General features: G+C 40.5%; 1 protein-coding gene across 4 annotated transcripts in view; it reads left to right on the top strand.

The window, feature by feature from the left end:
- LOC144018381 (5'-AMP-activated protein kinase subunit gamma-2-like) overlaps positions 1-24,963 on the top strand; it is a 42,791-nt gene that overhangs the window by 5,864 nt on the left and 11,964 nt on the right. Inside the window, exons 3-6 of one of the 4 annotated variants that reach the window (XM_077520493.1) lie at positions 872-1,121; positions 17,490-17,716; positions 22,804-22,855; positions 24,576-24,682. In XM_077520493.1, coding sequence (XP_077376619.1) covers positions 872-1,121; positions 17,490-17,716; positions 22,804-22,855; positions 24,576-24,682 — 636 coding nt within the window. Of the gene's footprint in view, positions 1-871; positions 1,122-3,558; positions 3,706-5,224; positions 5,602-17,489; positions 17,717-22,272; positions 22,565-22,803; positions 22,856-24,575; positions 24,683-24,963 lie in introns of those variants that run through there. The other 3 variants (XM_077520503.1, XM_077520495.1, XM_077520494.1) reach the window with 3 other exon arrangements.

The raw sequence follows: 24,963 nt of genomic DNA, 5'->3' as shown, positions 1-24,963 counted from the left end.
TTTTCTACTGTCAGTTATAAATGAACGGGACGGGGAAAAAAAGTATTCTATTCTATTCTGTCATTTGATAGATCCGGTTTATATATAATTATTGAACGTAATATCGCGTGGGTATTGAAAATTTTGACATTTTCTAAAATGGCTGGCAGTGAACGAGTTAAAAAGATGATCTTTTGGCACAAGCAAATGAAATGAATCAGCATCTCTTCGCGGGCGTCAAAACATTTTGAGGATACCGTGTGATGATTGTCATCTTGTCGGCACGATGTTGCTGGTGAGGGCGAGGCTGATATGTTGCTCATAGCCTAGCATAACATTTATTAGCGGGAAGTGGAGAAGAATGATATTTATCAGGGTTGGTTTAACAATAACATCTTAAAAGGGGAACACGCTTTCATTCAACTGGAATGTGATGCTCAGACCTCTGCCAAGACAAAAAAAGAAAATAAAACATTCCTCGTGGCTCAGCACCAAATTGTGCACCTTCAAGAGACTCACTTCCAGAATGTTGTCCGATTCATGAATCATCCTCAGAAAATTGAAGGAAAATGCCCGAGAACTTTTTTTAGTGCATAGATTGCTGCCAAGGCCAAACAATAATACAAGATGGCGCCTGTTAGCTTATCACTTAGCTGATAATTCTCCACCTTGCTAACGAACAAATCAAATTGACATTAGTGTGAAATGTAACAGCACGAGCGATTGTTTACACAGTTCTGAGACGCCAGCAGTGTTGCGTATCTGTGAAAAAGGAGAAGTGGCGGCTTCTGCTGTTTCACAACTCGTCTTTCCTCTGCTCGCTAACTCACAATCATCGGACATGCACGATCGCCGGCCGCATTGTAAAAAGTGCAATCTGATGGTGTCGCAGGGGGAGCGTTGCGTCCGTTCGGCCAGCTCCGCCAAAGGAGAGCCCGTCGCCGCCCCCAGCCGACCATGTCCGCATTCGGCCCCGGCGCAGTGCAAGTCCGGCTCGGGTTCCCCAAAGAACATCTTCCCCTCTTCCTGGTATCAGACCTCCCCGGCCAAATCCCCCCGCCGCCTCAGCTTCAGTGGCATCTTCCGCTCCTCGCCTGGCGCCAACCCCGCAAGCATCAAGATATTCTCCAGAACGCGCAGAGGTAAGCACGACAAAAAGTATTGCTACCTGACATTCATACAGTTTCCACAACATCTGAACATTTATTGTGATGATATTGCATCCAGTCAATAATGACAATTGAAATATAAAACTAAAAGTCACATTTTCAAAGGGGAAGTCAACCCCCAAATGTTCTTGACAATATGTTCAACGCACGTCCACTAGTCTAAAAACAGTATTCTGATTGATATTGTGTGGGTGGAATATGAATTAAGCAGCAAAATCCTTCCGTTTTTAATCCATCTCGGGGCGGCCATTTTTGCCACTTATTGTCCACTGAAAATGACATCACAGTTGCTCAGGTAACAACCAATTAAGGCTCAGCTGTTTTCTGAGTTTGGTCATGTGACATTCACAAACTGACTTGTGATTGGTCATTACCTGAGCCCTGAGCAACTGTGATTTATTTTTTTTTTTTTCCATTCATTGGCAAGTGGCAAAATGGCCGCCCTCCGAGATGGATAAAAATGAGTGGACTTTTTTGCTGAACTCATATTCCACAAACATTAATCAGAATAGCATGTTTTACACGAGTGGGACCAGAAAGAACATGCTATAGTAAAGAATTGTTTTTAGCTCACTTCCCTTTTAAGGCTTAAATGTTATTAAAAAAAAAAAATAATAATCCCTAAATCTACACTTCACAAACATGCCACATATTTGTCCATTTGTGTCAGAACAAATAACATAGAAGCCACAATTTCAAACAATTCCTAAATGTCTCAGTAAAAGGTCTCTGGCTCTGTCACATGCACGACTTGTGTTGTTACCGTGACGACCAGGGGCGTAGCAATGAAACGAGTAGCTCAACGTTGCCAATTCAAAGAATTTCAAGTAAATTTTTTTTACCCCTTTAATAAATATCATTCCCTCCTAAAAAAATTCACTTAAAATGGCACATGTGCAACCCACCACTGCCTAAATTTATCAACCCACTGTTAGTTAATCACTAATGTAATTTAACTATCATCCGGAAATATAATCCCATTATTTTGATCAATAATGTAACCACAATTATTAATTACAATTACTTGTGCCAATGGTAAAATCTGTATTTTTGCACTACTTTCCAACAAACAATATGTAAACAAGTTTAAGTGTAAAATGAAACTTAGAATAAGAAATAAATTGAAAAAAAAAAAAAAAAAACTTTACAAAGGGCTAAGAGGTATTATTATATTGTTTGGAGGCATTATCTCATCACGATAGTTGGACTTTGACACCTCTCATCAGTCTACTTTGGGCTCCAACTGCAGGGTGCGCTATTCTGTTATTTAGGCAGCTTAATGAAGTTTTATCCATGCATATGCCCCCTGCTGGTTAGCTGACTCATTAATCACAGTACAATAACTACTGAGTGAGTTAGTCCAGCATAAAAAGGCATACAGAGCCATATACTACATGAACAATATAACAAACAATAAGAAGCAAGTCAGCTAGCTAGCAGCTAGTGCTAACAGTTGACGCCTGCGTGTATTCATTCATCTCACCTCTTCATCTCTACACCACATTTTCTGACTTCTAACAAAATGTAAACAAGGAAGTGAAGGGCACAGTTCCCTTGCAGCGAACCATCCGCTCCTTTGTTTTGTTAGCACAGTCTTGAGGTGCGTCAGGCAAGTGATTGCTTGTGCGGCGTGAAATGCTTCCTCTCTCAACAAAGAAAAAGGAAACATTTGGTTTGCTGTTTTTTGCCCCTTATTATTATTCTTTTTGTCAGTCCATGATAGCAAGGCTGAATTGTTGTATTGCGCTGCGGTTTTGGCATTCCACGGATGGGCACAGCACCAAAACACACATTTGAACACATTTGTGATCTCATGCTGATTGTGGTGTGAATGAGAGTGACTGGAAAAGGTCTCCACACTGGTTTGCTTCACAGTTACATAACTGCACGGAGTCCTGCTGGAAACATCAAGCGTCAAACTACGCAAAGATGACTCATGTGTTTTTGGCTCATACAAGCGACCATTCTTCCACTCTTTCCTCCGAGTGGAATCGTGGCCTGAAAATGGTCAAGAGAATTGGGACGGCTCCCCATTTCACCTACAGGAAGTGCGAATGCAATAATAACATTCATAACCGGTTCCCAGCAAAGTTAGTTGTTGTTAGTATGTCTGGCTCACAGAGGTTTTCTGAGGTATTTCTCACATTGGCCACAAGGGTGCGCTGAAAGCTCAGTTTGTTTCACCAGCTTGCGTTGATATGCTGGTTCGTTTCATCTAGTATTATTCAGGTTGTCTGATGACTATCTGTAATAGTCGAATGAACATCTTTTCCAAATATGCTCTCCTGGGCCTTTTTAAGGCTCTGGCTTCCCGCTGAAGCCAACTGCTGGTCTTTCCACGCATGGCCTTATCTGGAAGTGACCAGGCAGCTTCTGCTCTCTCCTTCCCATCCCTCCCGTCCTCTGTGTTGCTATAGTGTGCTGCTTGTTGTCAGTAAACAAAGGAACTGTGCATTTTTTGGACGTTGCCATAAATGAACAGAGAATGAGCCTTTCAAGGGCAAGCGCGATACACCTTGAGTAGCTACATTTCAGTTCATGACCCTCACAAATGAAGGTAAGTTATCCTTAATATGTAATTATACTTGAAAAGGAATTCAACCCAAAACGTTATTTACGTTATTCTGAGTAATATTGCGTTTGTGGAATGAGTTGAGCAGCGAAATCTACCCGCTTTTAGCCATCTTGGCGGGCAGCCATTTTGCTACTTGTTGTCGCCTGAAAATGACACAACAACTGTGGTCATCTTTAGTCGACAGCAAGTGACAAAATGGCCGCCCCCTGAGATATAGCATAGTGGTTAAGACATCTGCCTCCCAGATATGATGTTTGGGGTTCAAATCTTAGCTCTAGCCCTTCAGTATTCTCATTGGAGGCATTTTGCCCCTAAAATTTGAGACAGCACAACTAAAATGTTCATCTACTCGCACCAGTGCAACTAGTAAGTTTGTCTTATAATGACTATTCTTGAATGACTTTTGTTGCTGTCATACTTCTGTTCCACGCTTCAGCCCATTTATCGCTATAATGAAAATGAATGGAATGAATAATTACTTGCCAAGTTAATTCATAAAAGTTAGTCTGCAGCAAAAATTCAGGGAACAGTTGCCAATGAATTCCAGAACACATATACAGGACTGTCTCAGAAAATTAGAATATTGTGATAAAGTTCTTTATTTTCTGTAATCCAATTAAATAAACAAAAATGTCATACATTCTGGATTCATTACAAATCAACTGAAATATTGCAAGTCTTTTATTATTTTAATATTGCTGATTATGGCTTACATCTTAAGAAAACTCAAGTATCCTAAAATATTAGAATATTTCCTCATACCAAGTAAAAAATAAAAGCCATAATCAGCAATATTAAAACAATAATAGGCTTGCAATATTTCAGTTGATTTGTAATGGATCCAGAATGTATGACATTTTTGCTTATTTAATTGCATTACAGAATATAAAGGACTTTATCACAATATTCTAATTTTCGGAGACAATCCTGTACATTCAATAAACTACCCTTAACACCGATGGGCAGTTTTAAAGTCTTCAATGAAACTAACGAACATGTTTGTGGAATAGAAAATAAAAATGAATGAATGAAAATGGATGGATGGTGCTGAGAGCCTTATGTAACATTAATTGTCATAGCTAACATCATCAGTCATCAGTACTGAATGGACCAACTGACTGCACACTCGATGCCCACCCCCACCCACTCGCTGTCACCTTAAAGGTCTCCACCCCAAAAAAAGACATAAGTTCGTGACAGCTGACAGCACAAACATCCGCAGCGGCTCACAGCCACACGCTTGATTCTTCTTCTTCTTCTCCTTCGTGGAAGGAGCTTTTTCAGCAGCAGCTCGTGTCACGCCTTGGCTGAGTTTACTCTCCGGGAGGTGGGAGGTGCACTGGTAGGAGGGGGCTCAGATGCCGACCAATCGCTGCTGTTTGCCCTGGCAGGCTGGCCTCCTCTATTTTTTATTATTTTTTTCCCCCCATGGGTGCTATATTAAAAGAGACGCCACCCACAGCTGCACCTGACAATTTACGACTCTGATGCGACTGCAAGGTGGGAGGGTCCCCGGGGGGAGGCGTTGACATCACTGGGGAGGACTAAGTTTTGACGGCAAAAATTACAGCTCAACTTGTCATGTCCAGCTCCATGGATTGTGGATTCTATATCCTCGGATATGCAAGATTTAACCTTTACAGGCGGCTTTTGCCAGTGTAATCACTGCATCTGATTTCAAGGAAAAGCGCACCAGTGACGAAGAAGCGAGGCCGTTTTGTTGTGTTGCTCTGTCGTAATGCGGTTTGTCACGGCGTTGAGCCCGTGACCCGCCGCTGCGCTCCATGAAGAGATTTGGCAGCCTGAGGAGGAGCAAGAAACGCAAGGAGCAAGATGGGCTCGGAGGGAGGCAGCAGTCCGAGGCGTCCTGCCTGTCGGGTAGCGCACGTTTGTTGCATGCATTAATTGTGAATGCTGAAGCATTCCCACATAAGTTATTGTGATTTTTATTCTCCTCACTTTTTTGCCGAGAATTAACTCCCACCTAATACTTCCGATTTATACCGTTGAACTTTCAAGTTGCTTCAAAAATATCGTCTGATTTTACAGTATTAGCACAATTTAATGTTAAATATCAACTTTTCCCCATTCATTTTCCATGGGACTGACACTGAACTTTTTCTAAGTCCCGCTTTCCACGCCCATTTCCATACCTACAACTGATCATCATTACCCAGTCTCTGATACTGCTCAGTGGCGCACTTGGTTAAGTAAACAGAAGGCGAGGATTTGAATCCCACCTTCACCAGATTCCAGTCCAACTTGCGTTTTATTCATTTGTCATTCAACTCCAAGTTACTACTTAAAAAAATATTAGTAATACTACTACTCCTACTACTTCTACTACTACTAGTGGTAATTAATAGTTACTTTGTAATTTTCAGTTTCCTTCATAAGCATTCAGCTTAGCATTCAGGTATTAGTTTTGAGCATTCCCACACAATTTCTGCAGAAATTGCACTTAGTCTAGTTGTGATTTTTATTCTCGACACGTTTTTGCCGTGTAACAACTCCCGCACAATACTTCCAATTTACGCTGTTCAAATTTCAACTAGCTTAAAAAATTGACACCTCCCGGGGTATATATCGTCTGATTCCACATTACTGACAGTATCCGCACAATTTAACGTTAAATATCAACTTTCCCCATTCATTTTCAATGGGGCAGAGAGTAAACTTTTTTTTTAACTATCACTTTCCACGCCCACTTCCATACATATAACTTATCATCATTACCAGGTGTCCGATACTGCTCGGTGGCACAGTTGGTAAAGCGCATTGTCCAGTAACCAGGTGGTCATAATTTCATAATTTATCTCTCAATTTATTTCATAAGCATAAGCATTCCACATGCATCTTAGCATGCATCACCTATTAGCATTCAGCTTTCAGCATTCCCACACAATTTCTCCAGAAATTGCACTTAGTATAGTTCCATAAGCGTTTATATGTCAGGGCGATGACCATTGAAGATGGTCGGCATCCACTTTTGAGCTGGCGTGAGTGAAGTAGTGGTTCAAATCTCGTTCCAAAAACATGCATGGTGGCTTCATTGAAGACTACATTGTCCATAGGAATGTGTGTGACTGTCTGTGACCTTGGGCTCAGGGTCAAGCTGAATAGAGAACAAATGGAGCTTTCTGGTTCAAACAGGTTAAGGGTTCAAATCTTGAGATGGGCCTTCCTGTTTGCATTTCGTTCTCCGGGTACTCCGGGTACTCCTCCGAGGGCCGAACAATTTGAAAAATGAAGTTAAATATTTAATACGATTTCAGTTGGTCAAAATTCCAAAAACCATTTAATACGCGAACATTTTTCAAAGTCCCCTTCCAATGTATTTTTTAGCAAATACGAGCAATAAATTATTCTGTTTAAATAAACAATATCAGATTTATTATACATAAATGTTTTGGTTGCACAGCTTTGGTGAAAATAGCAAATGTAACATGAATTATTATGAAAGACATTTTTTTATCTGCTTCAGTTAAGTTGTTAAACTTAAAGGGATACTTGACTCAATGAACAATTTTCAGCAGTGAAAAGTTAATATTTTATCCAGAATGAATTTGATAACAGAATTTGAATTTGATATTTTTCATGTACAGTTAATACCTTTAAAAATTATTTCTTTCTACTTGCTGTCGTCTGATGAGGTATCAGGTATCATGGCTCACCTGTTTTCTGGATTTGGTCAGTAAACTGAGCCATGATTGGTCGTGACCTACTTCCTCAGCACAGGTGATGTCATCATCAGTCGACAGCAAGTAGAAAATTTACTTTTTAAAGGTTCCAATTGGACACGAAAAATAATGATGCTACCACATTAATTATAGACAAAATGTTAACTTTTTACTGCTGAAAATGGCTCAATGAGTCAAGTATACCTTGAAAACTTAAACTTGTAGTCTTTCAAGTATTCACTTCAAGAACTTTACACAATTCTACCAAAACGCATGTGGCATAAATGTAAGTCAGGAAAACATAAATCAGATTACTATATTAATGCAAAAGAAATCTGTGGCTTTATCACTTTAACTGTTTATCTCTCAGGACGTAATGATATGTAAACGTGCATGTGCACTGCACTTTTTAAGCATTGAACTTATATTGACAATTTGAAACTATATAAATAAATAAATAAATAAATAAATAAATAAATAATAGATATATGCATCATGGACCAATTAGCAGTTTGACGGTTTCCCATGGTTTTGAAAAGTCAAGGTTTCCATAAGCTCTTCTTTTCTGTTTATGGGGAGAAATCTAAGCAGGCCACAATATGATTAGCTGCTTGCAGAGTTGAGTAAACATGCCGCACCTTTTGAAGTTAATTGCCTCCAACTAGCTTTTTATTTTTTTTATTTTTTTTATTTTTTATTTTTATTTTTATTTTTTGTTGAGAGCATTTACGCACGGAGGAGGGAGGGAGCAAGACGAAAGAGACTAATGCCTTTTTTTGTGCCAGTGGGTACTAGTTAGTCCCAAGGAGAACATAAGTAGCCAAGAGGTCTGTTCTTAAAATAAAAATAAAAAAAATAACTCACCAGTGATAGGACACTGTGACTTACTAAGAAGACTTAAAACAGAAGAAGACTGTTCATATTTATTGAATGAAGTCTCAAAATTGTCCTGAGGTGTGAAAGGTTAGTGTCAATGGCTGTTTGTAGTTGAGTTTGTCTCTGTGTGGCCTGTGATTGGCTGGCGACCAGTCCATGATGTGCGCAGACTCTCGCTCAAAGTCAGCTGACGTAGACTTCAGCTCACCCGTGACCCTAATGAGGACAAGCGCTCTAGAAAATGGTTAGATGGGTTCTCACTTTGACATGACGGTGGGTAGTGGTTAGCATGTCTGCCTCGCAGTCGAGGGATTTGCGGTCCAAGTTGCTTCCGCGGCATTCCCGTGTGGATTTTTCCACGCATACTTTGGCATCCTGCCACATTCCAAAAGCGCACATTAGGTTCATTTAACACTCAAAATGATCATTTGGTGCGAACCTGAGTTTGGATGGTGCTTACGATTGACTGACGACCAGTTCGGGGAGCCTTTCGCCCAAAATGCCGAGATGGAGTCCAGCTCATGCGGAGCAGAGTGCTGCCGTGTGGAAACGCAGCCATATGTGGCTCTGTTAAGTTTGTACGGTGTGACGTGCCGACAGCTCGGCTTAAAGTGTCAGTCATGTGATCTGAAGAATGTGTCTTTGCCGTGCTAGTGACATGTATGAGGACGCTCAATCAAGGGGCAATTTGAGGTCAGCTGTCCTGCATTTGCTGTTTTTCATTGGATTGTTTTATATTTACGACTTAGTATTGTTTTTCATACTGTGTTTGCTGTAATTATGACTTCACCAGTCCGTTAGCGATAACGGAAATGAAAATGTAAACAGAAGATCTGCTGTAACCTTTTAAAAATAAAAGCATATTTAACACTCTATATTGAACATTTTTTTAGAAAAAAAAATCCTGTGATCATGTGGTAGTTTTGTTCAATAAAAGTAAAATGTTTTAGGGATTACGCCACAGTATTATAAGCCCTTCCAACAGTTAAATATCGGCATATAATGATTAAATCTTACTTTTGACACCATGGTAATGTAATTTTTAATGATATATTTGGTGTTTTGCTAATTTTGTAATGCGGAAGTCAAACGCTCGGTTCAGTAAAACCCCGCCTCTCCCCGTGTGATTGCCGCGCCCCCGGCGATCCGACTGCAGTCTGCTGTTGTAGCTTTGCGTTTGAGCACTCCTCTGAGTATTCCACGCAACTTGACGCAAGCCAATTCTTAAATAAACATTTGAAGCAAAACAGCTCCTTGCCTCAAGAAATCACAGAGGAGAGACAAGAAGAGAGAGGTAAGGAGGAGGAAAAAAAAAAAAGACCTGGACTGGTTTTGAACCAGTGACTTGCTGCTTACAGAGAAAGCACACTAACTACTCAGCTATTTGTTCAGGGATGTTCAACAGTTTTTCTTGTAGTTTAAACAAGTGTCAGCCTGAACCTATGTGGGATTTTAAGACCGCCAATTGTCATTGCACTTTGGCATTGCAAATGTGAAGGTTCATTGATTGTTTAGAATTCATTTGGACAGAATCTTTACTGATAATGGATACTTTTGTCACTCAGAGAAAGCGGGCGTGTATTTAGTCCGCAGAGGTGGTGTGGGGGTGGGTCCGCACTTTATGATGTCATAAAGTGAGCATGCACTGGTTTTCTCAGGTTGGGAGGGGCTGGTGCTTGGAGAGCAGAATAACCTCAAATTTTTCAGAGAGGGACGAATGGAGGATAGCACCATTTCCGTCATGTTTTTGGTGAGGAATTAGCATTTTAACATGGCTAACAGCTCCAAAACGTTGAATTGTCATGTTGCTGTTGCTTTTAGTAGAGGCAAATCTAAGTTTGATGATTCCAAAATTGTATTACATTAAATTGTAAATCATTCAACTCAACTCAACTCAACTCAACTTTCTTTATAAAGCGCTTTAAGAACAGGCATTGCTGTATACAAAGTGCTGTACATAACATAAATATCATTTTTGCAGTAAACAAGAACAACGCAAACATTTTGAAGTGCAATACAAGTTTTTCTTTCAAGTAAATACATTTTACATCAGTAAATAAATAAGAAGTAGGCAAGTAAATAAAGAGATAAATAAATACATTAATAGGTAAAGTAAAACTCATACACATTGGCTATTCACAAAAATTAACAAAAACAGCCTATGCTTAGTAATTTGGAACTTTTTTTTTTACTGGAGTGTGTAAACGTTTGTGTTCATGGACCACATTTGATTTTTGAAACGAAAGGATGGGCCAGGTCATTTAAAAAAAAAATTACACTTTAAATGCTAATGGGTACCTTCAAAGTATTTCAAGCGCCATTCCACTCTTGCCTCTTTAGCCATTCTAACAATGATTAATTATGGTTGCAAATGTCACCACCGATGGAATGTTAACGCTTCCGAATCTTGCTCAAGGTTACTTCAACAAGGGATTTGACTTCTGGAATTACGTACCTCGGAACTCATCCATTTTTCCAAGCGTGTATATCCCGGTGACAAGCTTTTTGTCTTTTAAGGATCCTAAACACAATCCCAAAGTAATTTTCCCACATATTAATTTGATGTTAGTTACGCAAAAGGCCTGTAAGCTCACCGACTTGTGCAAGCAAGTGTACCATGGTGAAATTGTATGTACGTATTTTAGAAAAACTCAATCTGTATAGCGCCTGCTGAAAAGTTAGAAAAAAAGTACCCGCCCACCTTCCGTTGTCACCGATTTCACCATTTGAGACCAAATTTGGTGGTCATGTCGATCATAACATGGTGCACAAAAAAATGTCAAGGAGCAGGAAGTCAGCCATTTTGTTTTGAAGAACCTGTTCAGGCATGATTCGCCTACTCATATTTTATAGGCACACCAACTAGGGAATTCACCGGTGTCCTAGAAAGATGGATGAAATGATGGGCTAAATTGACGAAAAAAAAAAATCCCTATTCAGTCGAGTGTAGGCAGAACATTGAATCTAAAGTTTGTTGATCATTTTGATCATTCACCATGATATAAGGTGACGTAAGCGTATTTTTTTTTGACATTTTCATGTAGCTAAGTAACATAGAAGGTGAATGTAGACAGTTCTTTGGTGATTAGATGTTACTTGGCGTCAGTACGTCACAACGAGAGCCACGCTTCCTGTGCCCTGGGTGGCGCGCCACAGCCACCGCTCGCCTGCAGGCTGAGGAGAGCGAGCCCCCCGGCCGCGCTGTTATCTCCTCCTGTGGAATGTGCCACAACAGCATGGCTAAAATAGGAAGGCCAAACGGCGGGAGCAGGGCCCGCTGCACGCCAGCTAAATGTCAAGAGATACTGCCGGCCCACTGCTTTGCATTACAGCACACAACACTATTTCTCCGCCATTTCCTAGAATTGTTGCACCTGTATATGTTATTACCCTTACCAAGAAGGTGATAACAAAAAAAGTAACCACAGTAGCCAGTTTATAATAAATCTCGTGTTCATTCAGAACCAGGAACATAGTTTACGACTTGTTTTTGCTCAGACACTTGAAATAGTTTTCCTAGTCGTTTTTTTTTTACAGTCCATAAATATGTCTGTAATTATTTATATTTTCTGGCTACATGAATTTCTGCACCATTTGTCGTCAAATATCAGATGTTAGCAATGCATTAAGCTAGCATACAAGGACCACCTTCTGTGGTTTGGTTTAATACCCAACGTGTAAATTAGCTCAAACCTTTGGCAACAATTAGACTAAATTCTTTTTGACTATAATGCCACAAGCTTGGCGCATCTGTCCAGTTAGTGAGGAGTGTTGTTGGGCAGCCCTTTTCAGATCTCTCCAGAGATGTTCAATCGGATTCATGTCAGGGCTCTGGCTGGGCCATTCAGGGGCATTTAAAAGGTTGTCCTGAAGCCACCCCTTTGCAATCTTGGCCATGTGCTTAGGGTCGTTGTCCTACTGAAAGACGAGCAGTTACCCCAGTATTAGATCAAGAACACCCTGGAGCACATTTTTATCCAGGACATCTCTGTACAATCCTGCTTTCATCTTTCCCTCATTCCTGACTTGTCTTCCAGTTCCTGTCGCTCAACCATCATGCTTCAGTGCCAGAATGTTCCTGGCCAGCTTCTATCTGATTGGTGAATTGAGATGGTTGTCCTTCTAGTAGGTTCTTCTCTATCGAGAGGAACGCTAGAGTGTTAATGGAGAGACCTTTGTGTTATTGGTAACCTCTCCTACTAAGACTCTTGTCCATCGCGCAGTTTAGCAAGCGACTAGCGGCTAGATCAAGGAAGAGTCTTGTTAGAAGCTAGCTCAAGGGAGAGTCTTGTTGGTGCCTAGCTCAACGAAGAGTCTTGTTAGCGGCTAGCTCAAGGAAGAGTCTTGTTGGCGGCTAGCTAAAGGAAGAGTCTTGTTGGCGCCAAAACCCAAGGAAGAGTCTTGTTGGTGCCAAGCTCAAGGAAGAGTCTTGTTGGTGCCAAGCTCATGGAAGAGTCTTGTTAGCGGCTAGCTGAAGAGTCTTGTTAGCGGCTAGCTGAAGAGTCTTGTTAGCGGCTAGCTCAGGGAAGAGTCTTGTTAGCGGCTAGCTCAAGGAAAAGTCTTGTTGGTGCCGAGCTTTGCCAATGACAGAGACCACTATGCTCATTCAGCAAAGACATTCAAGAAATCCGTGAGAAAATGATCTTTCCTTCCCCTGTGCTTTGAGCCAATCCTGTCCCAGTTGTCTAAAGACAATTCCTTTGATTTCATGTTTGGTTTCTGCTCTGGCATATGCTGTCAACTGTGAGACCTTATGCAGACATGTGTGTGAAGGCAAATTTGCCAAAGGTGGACTCAAATTAAGCAGTAGAGAAACTTCTCTAGGAGGATCAGTTGAAACAGAATTCAGTTGAGCTCATATTTGGGCTTCATGACAGTGACAAAGGTTGTGAATGCTTCTGTACATGATGTACCTCATTCATTCATGCATGTCAGAAGCGCACACTTAGTCTCAATTGTGCATTCCATTTTGAGCATGTGATGACATTGATATTATCTGCTTTTGTCTGTGACATTTGACATCTGTCAAAATACACAAGGGGTACTGTATTTTTGAAACGGCTGGCAACTTTTTGTGGTGTCATGGTAGACTTCTGAAAATGCCCCCAGAGCAGGAAATGTTCTGCCACTGTAAATGAATGTCCGTCGCTAGCCAATATAGCAAGTGTCCATACTTAATCGTTTCTATTTTCACTCTTGGAGGCTGCACTTCATCATAGCAATCACCAATACATCCCTTGCTCACGGCATCTGTTGTTATTTAAGTTAGCTGAATTCTAAGGATACAATGAAAAAAATTCAGAAGATGTCGCTCACTGACACTTTTTCAGAAATAGATAAAATACAACATATTTTTGGGGCGTGGACAGGTAGCCTACTTCAGAGATCCAACTATTTATATCTGCAAGTCAATCAATCCTCCATAACATACTCCCTTTAACACTTTTGAATGGTCGGCATTTGAGATCCTGTCGAGATTAAAGTTAAGTTAAGTTAAGTGTAGGCCACGTGAGCTATTGGGAGCACATTACACGTGTCACTCATTGTCTGGCCTGGCAAATATGTCGGCGGTGTCACATGTCACAGCGTGAGATTGTGACGCCTAATGCGAGGGAAGCATGCGGTGGTGGCCCGTCATGTGACTGACACCTTGGGCCCAAAGCAGGAGCTGCATCACAAACAGCTGCAGACTGACCATTTCAACTGTTGGCGCCATTGCTAATGTAACCACTGTTAATTATATTGGATAGGGATAGACCGATTATTGGCTGGACCGATTATCAGTGCCAATATTTGGTATTTTGTCGGCCTTTTTACAAATGTGAAGGCCGATAAAGCTGCTACCTCACAAAGCTGTGAATCCTCGCAAATGTCGGGTTCTCATCAGGATTTGTAAGATGTTCATAGACAGTTTTTACTTGTCATAAAGACATTTCAGGCATATTCAGACAATTTTTCACCGTCTGTGAAGATCTTTTGAAACCCTTTACGAACCCTGATGAAAACCCCAAATTAGCTACAGTTGCGTTTGTCGCTCAGTGAGATATCGGGAACTTTTCATTTATGAATTTATTTAAATTTCCACTTTATAAAAAATGATGCTGATACTGAACTCACTACACTTTTTATAAAAAAAAAAAGAAAAGAAAATTTATGTTGAAATTTTGGAAAACAATTTACAGTCCAAAACTTTAGGGAAACTATTTACAGTACTTGCTTAGTTTTTACTTTAGGTAACATACGCTGATGACCGTGGAAGCTCCCTGCAATTGTTCTAATTTTTAAACAAAGCTGTCAATTCTTTATATGTTTAACATTAAGAATTTTTTTTTTTTTTTTTTGGACTCTAATATTTTCTCTTTTACTGCAAATGAGTATCGGCTTAAAATATCGGTTATTGAGATCCTTGACAACTAATTGTATCAGCTTTGAGAAAATCATATCGGCCTATCACTAATATTGTATAATTAAATAAATATAAATAATATATGATTTATGAATATAAATTAATATATAAATATAATTATTCAGTTATCAGTTTGCAGAGTGTCATTATGTGTCTCAGGGTCTGATTATTTAAAGGAAGGCACCTTTAATTTTACATGTATGGCTTGATTGGCAGTAAATAGTTAGTTTAGCTACGAAACATGCATAAGAGCTGAAGAATACACCCCAATATTGATTTATTTAACTTTTTTCAACATAGAAGTACTTCCGTGTTGGAACGCCCTCAAGTGGTGACGTAACAAGTGTGTATACTCGAGGACGAGGAAGACACAAACGTCACTTATGCCTTACTGTATTGCAAAATTTTGCAAGGTGTCGTCAAGGAAAAACCCGCGAGGTGCACACTGGTATGTTATCCCAAAAAAAAAAAAGACTATTTGCGTAGAAAATGGCTTGCTAAGTGCTGTCGACCTCCCGGCAAGGACAAGCAGGCGCGGACGTTATGTTTTATTAGCTCGTAAGTTGTGTATAGTTCACAAATTGACCATGTTCATAATCTTATTTTAACAAAAAATTTATTGAATGTGTATAAGTGTCATTATCATCGGCATGTGCGACGTACTACATTTGTGTTCTGTCCCGCTGTTCTTCCTGTGGTGCATTCCAGTTTCATTTGCATTTCTATTAATTTCGTTCGGATCCCAACCATTGATAACCAGCCTAGGTAACGGCGTCTCGCATTTCCTTACTTCATTTTGTCTATAAATAAACACGGTTAATACACAACCTTCTTGCAAGCTTTCGTTTACATCATCGGGACGCTACGCAAAAAAAGAAAAAAAAAAACAGCTAGGGGAGGTTGGGCGCTGTAACGACGATACATATAATTTTACTATTTTTTTCTTTTTCCTGAAATAGTTCGTCAGTTCCACACGTTTTGCATTGCTCGTGCTGTGTGTCACTTTACCTGTTGGATATTGGCTCCTCCAAGACTTTTCTTCTTCACATCTTTCATCGCAACCAAAGCTATCCTGAGAATGTCTATTTAGTATTGCCATGTTGAATGTCTGATGTTCCAGGATGCAGTTGAGATTGTCCGCAAGGAACCGATCCTCGATTTCTTTTATTTCCAGACAGCACACATTCATTAGCGGATTGTCCATTCCTGCAGCTCCCGCACGAGCACCACTCACCCACCGCCTGATTCACTCGTTCATTAAAGTTTATTTTGTGCCCGAAAAGACCATCTGGCGCCACAACTTTCACATCCAAGGCAGACTTTCCTTCGGTAGGGTTATTTTGTCGTGTTGGATCGAAGCGATAAGGTTTAATCCTTCCGGGTTTGACGCTAGATGCACGGCTGCGTTGCATAGCGCTTCCATCGTGTAGCGTTTACACACTAGTGACGTAAACATCCGGGTTATTTAGTCACGTGTAACAAACATGCCGGCGTTCGATTCATTTTAACATCGGTTTAAAAGTTATTAAATGTACATAAAAAAATAATCACGTCACCAAATTAATTATTGAAAAAGTAGCAACTTTTTGCTGCTAAAAATGGATCAATAAGTAAAGTGTCCCTTTAATATTTTTTTTAGAGATAGACTGATATGTTTTTTTTTTTTTTGGTTTTTTTTCCAGGGCCGATGCCGATGCTGATTATTAGTAGTCAAGATGGTCAATAACCGATATTTGGACCCGATATTTTTCAGTAAAAAGGAGGGGGGGGCGGGGGGGGCTATTGGTGTAAAAAATCTTTACAAATACAAATGCCAATCTTGACTTTGTAATGTCTTAAAGCATGTTAATTAAACAATTTTCAGATTTTTCAAAATGTTGAAGTTTTTGTTGTTGTTGTTGTTGTTTTAAATCTTAGAAAATAGGCAATCCATTTAAATTTCTAACAAAATCTTCAGGGAGCTCCCAAGATTATCAGGCTGTCATAAAAAGCTAAATGGAGAACATGCAAACTCCACCCAGGAAGGCCGGAGCCTGGACTCGAACCCGAATCCTCAGAACTGGGAGGCGGGCGGACGTGCTAAGAAAATGGATGGATGGATGTTTTTATTTGGTAGTTACAAAGTTTTTAGCTCAAGTGTTTCCTCACGAGGGAGACTCCACACTGGGAGGGATGGCTGGTCTTCTCCTGCGGGCGGGCGGTGGTCCCGGGGGCCCCTTGGCCCCGGGGAGCCGTGGCTCGCTTCAGTCTGTATGGAGCAGGCTGCGGTCACCGTGGGCTGGCGGTCTCTGGGATGGATTTCCTCCCTGTGGTGGTTGGCAGTCATCTCATCCCTCTCAGTGTGGATGAACTCCTCTTTGGGTGCCTTTCCTCACAGGGTTCTTCTGTGCCCCGCCATGTTGCGGTTTGTGTGTGTGTCTGTGGCTTTTTCTTTTTCTTTTATTATGGATGTTTTAATTGCTCAGCACTTGGAGTTGAATTTGAATGAATGAAAGGTGCTATATAAATAAAGTTTGATTTGATTTGATACTGTGACGCCAAAATGCATTCAATTTCATAAGATATTATTGCAGTTTTCCTGGTTTGTCATTTTTTTAAAATACAGAAATGACACTACAGCTAAGTTATATTTGGAAGTGGAAGTGACTTCATCCTTATCTCTCAGCAGCTGCGACAGGCTTTATCTCAGTTTTGCATTCCATCCCTAGCATGTGATGTTATCTGTAACATCCTTCCACGCCTTTAAGCTGCCAAATGGCACCGCGATGCATTGAAATGACTTGCAGTATTTTATTTTTTTGTAGCATCTGGACTCTCCACACCACCTACCACCCCAACGCAGGCCTCCAGCCAGCCTGTGTTCCCCCAGGAGGCCCAACAGGGCGGCCCCAGCCCGGAACGCCTGGGGGAGCGTTCCCGCCCGCGCTCCGTGTCCACTCCTCTGGACACGGGGCAGCGCCTCGGCCTTCCCTTCGCCAAACCTCCGAAACCTTCTTCCAGCCCCGTGCCAGCGTACTCTACCTCACAACAAGTGAGTCAGCCTGAAAAAAATGTTCCTAATCTTGTAAGGCCTTTCAAGGGAGGAGCTGTCTATTTCAAGATGTGTTGACTGCAGGGCCGTTAGCGGCCTTTTGAATGCTAATCTATAACGAAATGAGTTGTAATTACTCATTATTATTGGAAGTGAGTTATCACGCCACTTAACCATATGACAACACAGACATAAAAATGCTGTTTTGGGGTCTTGAGGCGGAGACAGAGTACCTTTTGTTCACTGGAGAAATATTTTTCACTTCACAGCTATAAAACTGGTTCAAAGGTCACTTTGTCGCTTTAGAAGCGTTCACAAGTGGGCTATAAGTGACATTCGCATGTGAAATCTTACAGGAAAGATATAACTTTAGTTTTGAAATAAAAAGAAATGTGTCATGGTTTGATTTGGAAATGAGATTTTGAACAAATTCAAGTTTCTAGCGCATGATAACCCAAATGAATGATATTCATCTATCCATTTTCTATCGTGCTTGTCCTCTTTCGGGGTCGCCGCAACGATGATATATCGACCCCTGCGCTTCACTACTCATTACATCATTTTTGCTTATGACATTATGATCCCAGAAATGAATATGTAGCTAGAGCAATGCTCCGATTACACTTCTTGAACCAGACAGCAATCGACCAATCAGAGGCCAGTGTCTTGGGGTCATGGACTCTAGCATAGCAAAACTTTCTATGCTAGAGTTCAAAAGGATTGTTTGCGGGAAATTGTGGATTTCCGGCCTATTATTAGCTCATAATGATGTCGATTATAAATTGTGTACAAAATTAGCAAAAGGTAATTGTCATTTTGTGGATTTCTACGACAACGGCAAGGTAATGAGCAATTTTTATTTTGTCGTATTTGATATAATTGTTGACTTCTTTGTTGAGGACCTTTTATAAAATGTGATTTTTGACACTTCACAATGTTTAAAACTTAATGGATGAAAGAGGTAAAAAATTTGAATCTAGTAGGAGTGCGGCGATACATCGATATCGCGATAAATCGTGATACTTTGTCTCCCGATAGATGACTGATACGCCACAGCATACACTGAGGAAAAATACATAAATAAAAAACTTAGCCTGCGATTGGCTGGCAACCAGTCCAGGGTGCCCCCCGCCTACTGCCCAGAGCCAGCTGAAATAGGCGCCAGCACCCCCCGCGACCCTTGTGAGGAATAAGCGGTCAAGAAAAAGGATGGATGGATGGAAAAAATTTAGCTGACATCATTTAACGTTTATGGCGGCATACGTCGTGATTTTACTGATCGTTATTAAACGTTTTTGGCGGTCAAAGAGTTCATCTGCATTAATACAAGATTAATGCGATAATATTTTGTGATTAATCAATGAGTTAACGCTTCAACTTTATTATTATTATTATTATTATTATTATTATTATTATTATTGTAGTTTTTTTTTCTTTTTTAATAATAACACGTTTTTTTTAATAATGTAATATATAGACTTGCTATTGTAATATAAATGCAACTTTGAACAAGGACAACTGATGATATTACTCTTTCTAATAATAACTATTACTACTGATCCATTTAGTGTTGTTGTTGGAAGAAGTCGCCTTACCGTTTGCTCAGTTCTGACACTTAACTCTGAATACCTTTGTGCGTGTGCAGCTCGAGCACAAGGTGTAAATATGATCTGAGGATGTTAGCCATTTCTCAAGCAGCATTAATGTGGACCAACCGTATCCAGCGCTCCCTCCGCACGCGACTTCATGGTGGTGCTGTAGTGAGTGAGGAGTTAGCGTGCTGATTTAATGAATAATCATCTAAAGCAGTGATGGATGTCCCCTTGGATACAGCCGGGGCCAATCGATATTTCATCTCCAGTGTTGTCGACTGCTGATATTAACACCCAAGGACTGCTGATGGTGATTGAGTGGCCTTGCGGGTAAAGCACCCGCAAGGCCACGCTCGCCTCTTTCCCCATAAAATCATGCCACTGTCGTACTGTAGCTGCGTTATTATTTTGTTCGCCAAGTCCAAATTTGAAAAGCAATCAATTTAATGGATGGTAAACCTCTGGGCAGCCGAGGAGGGCTGTGTGCCTGCTGGGATGCGGCGGATTTATGGACGTGTTTGGCCAGAGAAGCGCTGTGTCACCATTGCAGTGCAACGTGGCCGAGCATCCTCAAAGCAGTTATGTGTCTTTCCTCACTGCTGCAGTGCACTTTGGCTTGAAAATGAAACGTTAAAAAGGGGGGAAAAAAATGCCGAACGTAATGCTAATGTGATATTAAAAGTCCCAGGTTTTCTTTTATTCTGCATTGAGATGGCAGGATTATGGGAAATTTCACACTCAAATCTTACTACATCTGACCTGATAGTATGCCAGGTGATCAGAGTACTGCATTCAAAAAAATATATATGGCTGATGGCCAGGATGCGTTTGTGAGGAGACGGCTTGGCTACCAGCAGTCATTGTAAACGTACTTGAACACACACAAAATGTCACGCATAAAACGTGTGTACTAGTGTGAATTTCCTTAACTAAAACTAAACAAAAATAATTTCGTCAATACGTTTTTGACCGGACTAAAACTAGACTAGACTAAACTAAAACCCTCATTATTAAACAATAATGGGACTAAATCAGTATTTATTTTCGTCGACAAAATGAAGACGAGACGAAAACGTACTTTACTTCATTAAAAATGAACTAAAATCCTGACATATTACTTCATGAACAAAAACGAGATGAAAATTATGTGATTTAAAAAAAATCTTGTCTCTGCTAATGTGTCACTGTGACACTGTCATGTGACACAGTGACACACCCCCTTTCAAAGCTGAAGCTAACGAGTGCAAAGTGCACTAACACAGGAGGTGGATTCACCGCTAACTAATGGTGGCTAACTTACTAGCTTGTAGCCATAGTAGTCACTTGTTTATATGCGGTCATTGTTTGTGTGTCAAGTTGTTTTGCTTTGGGGTTTTTTATCAAAAAGTTGAGAGAAAATTTTATGTGAAATAATGTTGAACATTTCCAATCTAAAACAATCTGCTGACAAAAAAACAACAACAATTATACAGGGGTGAAATGATTGTCGTCACTAAAACTAGACTAAAACGTTGACAGTTTTTGTTGACCAAAACGAGACGAATAAAGACTAAATTGTCAGATTTATACTTGACTAAATAAAAACAGGATGAAGTTGACGAACTATGTTAAAAACTAACAAGCGTGATTGAAACTGGACTAAAACTGAGACTAAATTTAAAATGGCTGATAAAATTAACACTTGTGTGTACCGTGTGACGAGTTCATTGCAATTCAGTCATTTACGATGTAATGTTGAAACAAGTATTTCATCGTAACATACTAAAGTCATGAATTTATGACAGTATCAAAGTAAAAACAATTGGGTTTACAAAATACATCCGATGAACCATAGATTGTGACATGGTTGTATGATTCATATTGCGTTTGTGGAATATAAACTAAGCAGCAAAATCCACCCATTTTTATCCATCTCACGGGGCGGCCATTTTGCCCCTTGCAGTCAGCTGAAAATGACATCACAATGGGCTCTTTGCACAAATCCATTACTTCCTGAACTCATTACCACTCCTTCATTTCCTGTCTTTCATGAGTGGACAAGATGATTAATCCAGGTGTGCCTGATCTCACTCACAACAACGGCAATGGCCAGCCACACCTGGATTAATCAGTTTGTCCAATCATGAAAGACAGGAAACAAAGGAGTGGTTTTAAATTCAGGAAGTAGTCAAGCTGTGCAAAGAGCCCATTAGGTGCACCATTTTTTAATGGGTTTGGGATATGTGATGTTCTCAAGATTGGGCCCTTGGGCACTGTGATGTCCTTTTCAGTTACGAGCATGTGTCAAAATGGCCGAACCCTGAGATGTATTTTGATGCTTAAATATTCCACAAACGCAATATTAATCACAATAGAGTGTTTAGACCAGTGGTGCAGTATAGAACTTATTATTGTAAAGACAGTTTTTTGAGGGGCGTGGCCTAACGAAAGAGCTACGTTGGGTCAGTTAATTTGAGTCTGGGTGTGTGTTATGTTGTTGATCTTTGTAGGTTAGGCGTTCTCATTTTGTATTTGACTGTTTAAATAAATTGCTGGAGTAGCATCAACGACTGTGGCTCTCCTTGCCCACTTTCAGGATCACTCAAATGGAAAATTGCTCTAAAATGTAAGTTTTACTTGCAACACAATGCAAAAAAAAAATATACAAAATAAACCAAGCAACAGCTAGTAACTAAAAAAATAAAGGACAAATAAATAAATTAGGGCACTTCAATGCAATCTGCCACTGTAGACATCTATTCATGAGATGTCAGACTACTTAATCTCGGAAGTCTGTGTCGATCAATTTGTCTTTTGAGTGGTTTTCCGTTGCACTTTTCCTAGTCAGAGTGCTGATGTTCCGATTTCCCAATTTAATGGAATGCAGCAGCGGCGGGGCCCCACCTTATGTCACACAATGATGCGGCAAGGCATCCCCAGCTTCTTGCTGCCTAGCAACAAGGGCTTTCCTAATATGGTGCGACAGCGGAGGGGTGTGTCCGCACGCGGCGTGGAGCTTCCGGCTTCTCGTCCACCAGAACTGGCGAATCCTTTCGCTGCCGTGACTGCCAAGTGTTGGAGTACGACTTTGAGGATTAGCTGGGATAATTCACACGCGGCTGTTTTGTTTGAAAGACCCGTGGCGGTTTTTCTTTCCCGCCTGAGTCAAGTACACCGCTGGACTATTCCACTGGGACTCTTGAAGGGGGTGTGTGCTCTTGAAATAACGCGCCGCCTGAAGTTGCAGCGGCACAGGAACGGACTCCCCTCTCGGCGTGTGCGTATATTTAGCCAAACCGGAGCGGTTCGGTGACTCGGGGTCCAAACGCCGGTGGCGCGCACGTCCTCGGCGTCGTCTTTCGCCGCAGGGGTTTCTGGGAAAAAGCGTCACGGCGACAGTTTTTTTTTTTTAGTGCAAAGTTTCTTTTTGTGCTTCGCCCGTTCTGCTTCTTTTCTTCTCCATTTTTTTTTCTTTTTTGTCACCAGAGTACAAACGTCCTGTTTCGTCTCGTTTAGGTGTCCGGTTTATTCGAAGGCATGCTGGAGAAACTTGAACTTGACGACGATGGTAAGTTGAACGTGAAAGAGTCATCCGTGGTAAGCAAAACAATTAGCACAGCACAGCACTGCATCTGATATGAAGACAACTGTTAGCCGGCTGCCACTTCCGGGCGTCTGCATTCACTTTCCCACCCTGCACACGCTCGCGCGGGTGGCGAGCTTGGTGCTTGTTAAATGTGGATAATGTGTTGCCTGCTCATGTTAAATGTTGATCAAGCGTTGCATCAATGTCGTGCTTTTGCTTTGCACTTGCTCCTGCAAGTGCAGTTAAGTCAAAAGGAAAGTTCAAATTCAAATGGGGACAAGTGTTGCTTGTTGAGTTTTTTTCCCCCATCTTCTCATGCTAAAAATAATTTGTTGACTATTTGAGGAACTGTATTTAAAAAAAAACAAAAAAAATAAAAAAAAAAAACAAAAAAAAAAACAACTTAGTTGACTAGTAATCACATTTACATTTACATGTATTTCCTACTCAACTAACCTGTTTTTGCTTTTGCACTTTGTATTTTTTCCTGTTTCATTTCCATGCTGCACTATGCATTGAATTGTGGAAAACTTAATTCAATGCAGTACTTCTGTACTTTTCATTTTAAAAAATGAAACTCGTATAGATTCACTAAGCACAGTGAAATATTTCATGATGTTGTTGTTATTATTACGAATGGTCGAGACCACTTTTTATTTTTTATTTTTTATTTTTATTTTTCTCAGACCGATACCGGAACAAGTACCCAGCTATGAGTAGTTACCAATACTACTTTAAAAACATGAAATTGCCCCTCCCCGAAAAAAGATGACATATAACTTAAAAGACAGACCTATATATTCCAAAAAAGCATTGTCCATGAATCCATTTTCTTAAACGCTTGCTCCTCACAAGGGTCATGGGGGTGCTGGGGCCTATCCCAGCTGGCTTCAGGCAGTCGGCGGGGTACACCCTGAACTGGTTGCCAGCCAATCGCAGGGCACACAGAGACGAACAACCATTCACACACACAAGCACACCTAGGGACAATCCAGTTTTCCTTAAAAATACATGGAATTATTGACAATTTTCTATTCTTATGATTTTTCATTTCTAGTCCTAATCATAATACATTAGCCACAAGATGGTGGCTGATACTGGAATCCGTCGTTAAGATACTGATCCCTTGAAATAAGGCCGCATATCGGCCCGATACTGATATATGGTAGTATTTATTGTTGATGCTCATAGCTTACATCTACGGAAACCCTAAATTCACCATCTCAAGAAACTACAATATTATATAAACCATCTAAATTGTTTGTAATTCATAAATTAAGTAGGAAATAGCTTAAAAGGTATGTTTTGATGCGTTTCAGAATCTGTACTATATGAGTTTCACTTTTTCAATTGACCCACTAAAATGAATTGTTTCTATGATAGTGGTCTCATTTATTGGGATGCACCCGGACATAAGAGTGGGTTCTACTTTTTTCAGCATTCGCATGAAGGCTTTTAAGGTGTAGCAAAATCCCCCCCCCATCATTGTGTCTAACAGAGTTTTAATGATCAGTGAGGAGGGCGCAGTAAAGTGGACGTGACTCCAGAGCTGTAATGGTTGTTTAGGCTGTAAAGCACGTGTTGTTTCCAAGTGCCCATTATGTTTTCCCCTGTGAAACGTCTCCCTGCTTGCAAAGTGTTTTTCTTTTGACACTTTTTTTGTGTGTGTGTGTGTGTGTGTGCGTGTGTTTCTTCCTTACAGCTGCTGAGCCTGAGAGTGATATTTACATGCGCTTTATGAAATCACACAAGTGCTACGATATTGTGCCAACCAGCTCCAAGCTGGTCGTGTTCGACACAGCTCTACAAGTGAGTGCGGCTTGTCTTGTCTCTTTATGTTATGTCATGTTAGTGTAAGGATCTCATACATGATACGTATTGTATGTGCGTACATCGGGTGAGAGAATATCAACTGCTGAATGTCGCTTTGCTCACAAAGAAATTAAGTCTCCATTTTTTTTATTATTATTTTTTTTTATCCAGGAAAGTAATTATTAGAGCTTATAATCAACCATAATAATTAGACCGTTTGATTCCATACAAGTGAGCAAACTGTGGGCTCCTATAATTATTTCCCTCACTCAATGTGA

This window comes from Festucalex cinctus, chromosome 1 (assembly GCF_051991245.1).
Source record: "Festucalex cinctus isolate MCC-2025b chromosome 1, RoL_Fcin_1.0, whole genome shotgun sequence".
NCBI lineage: Eukaryota > Metazoa > Chordata > Actinopteri > Syngnathiformes > Syngnathidae > Festucalex > Festucalex cinctus.
Note: the sequence above shows the minus strand (reverse complement) of the source record. Positions and strands in the feature narration are given on the sequence as shown.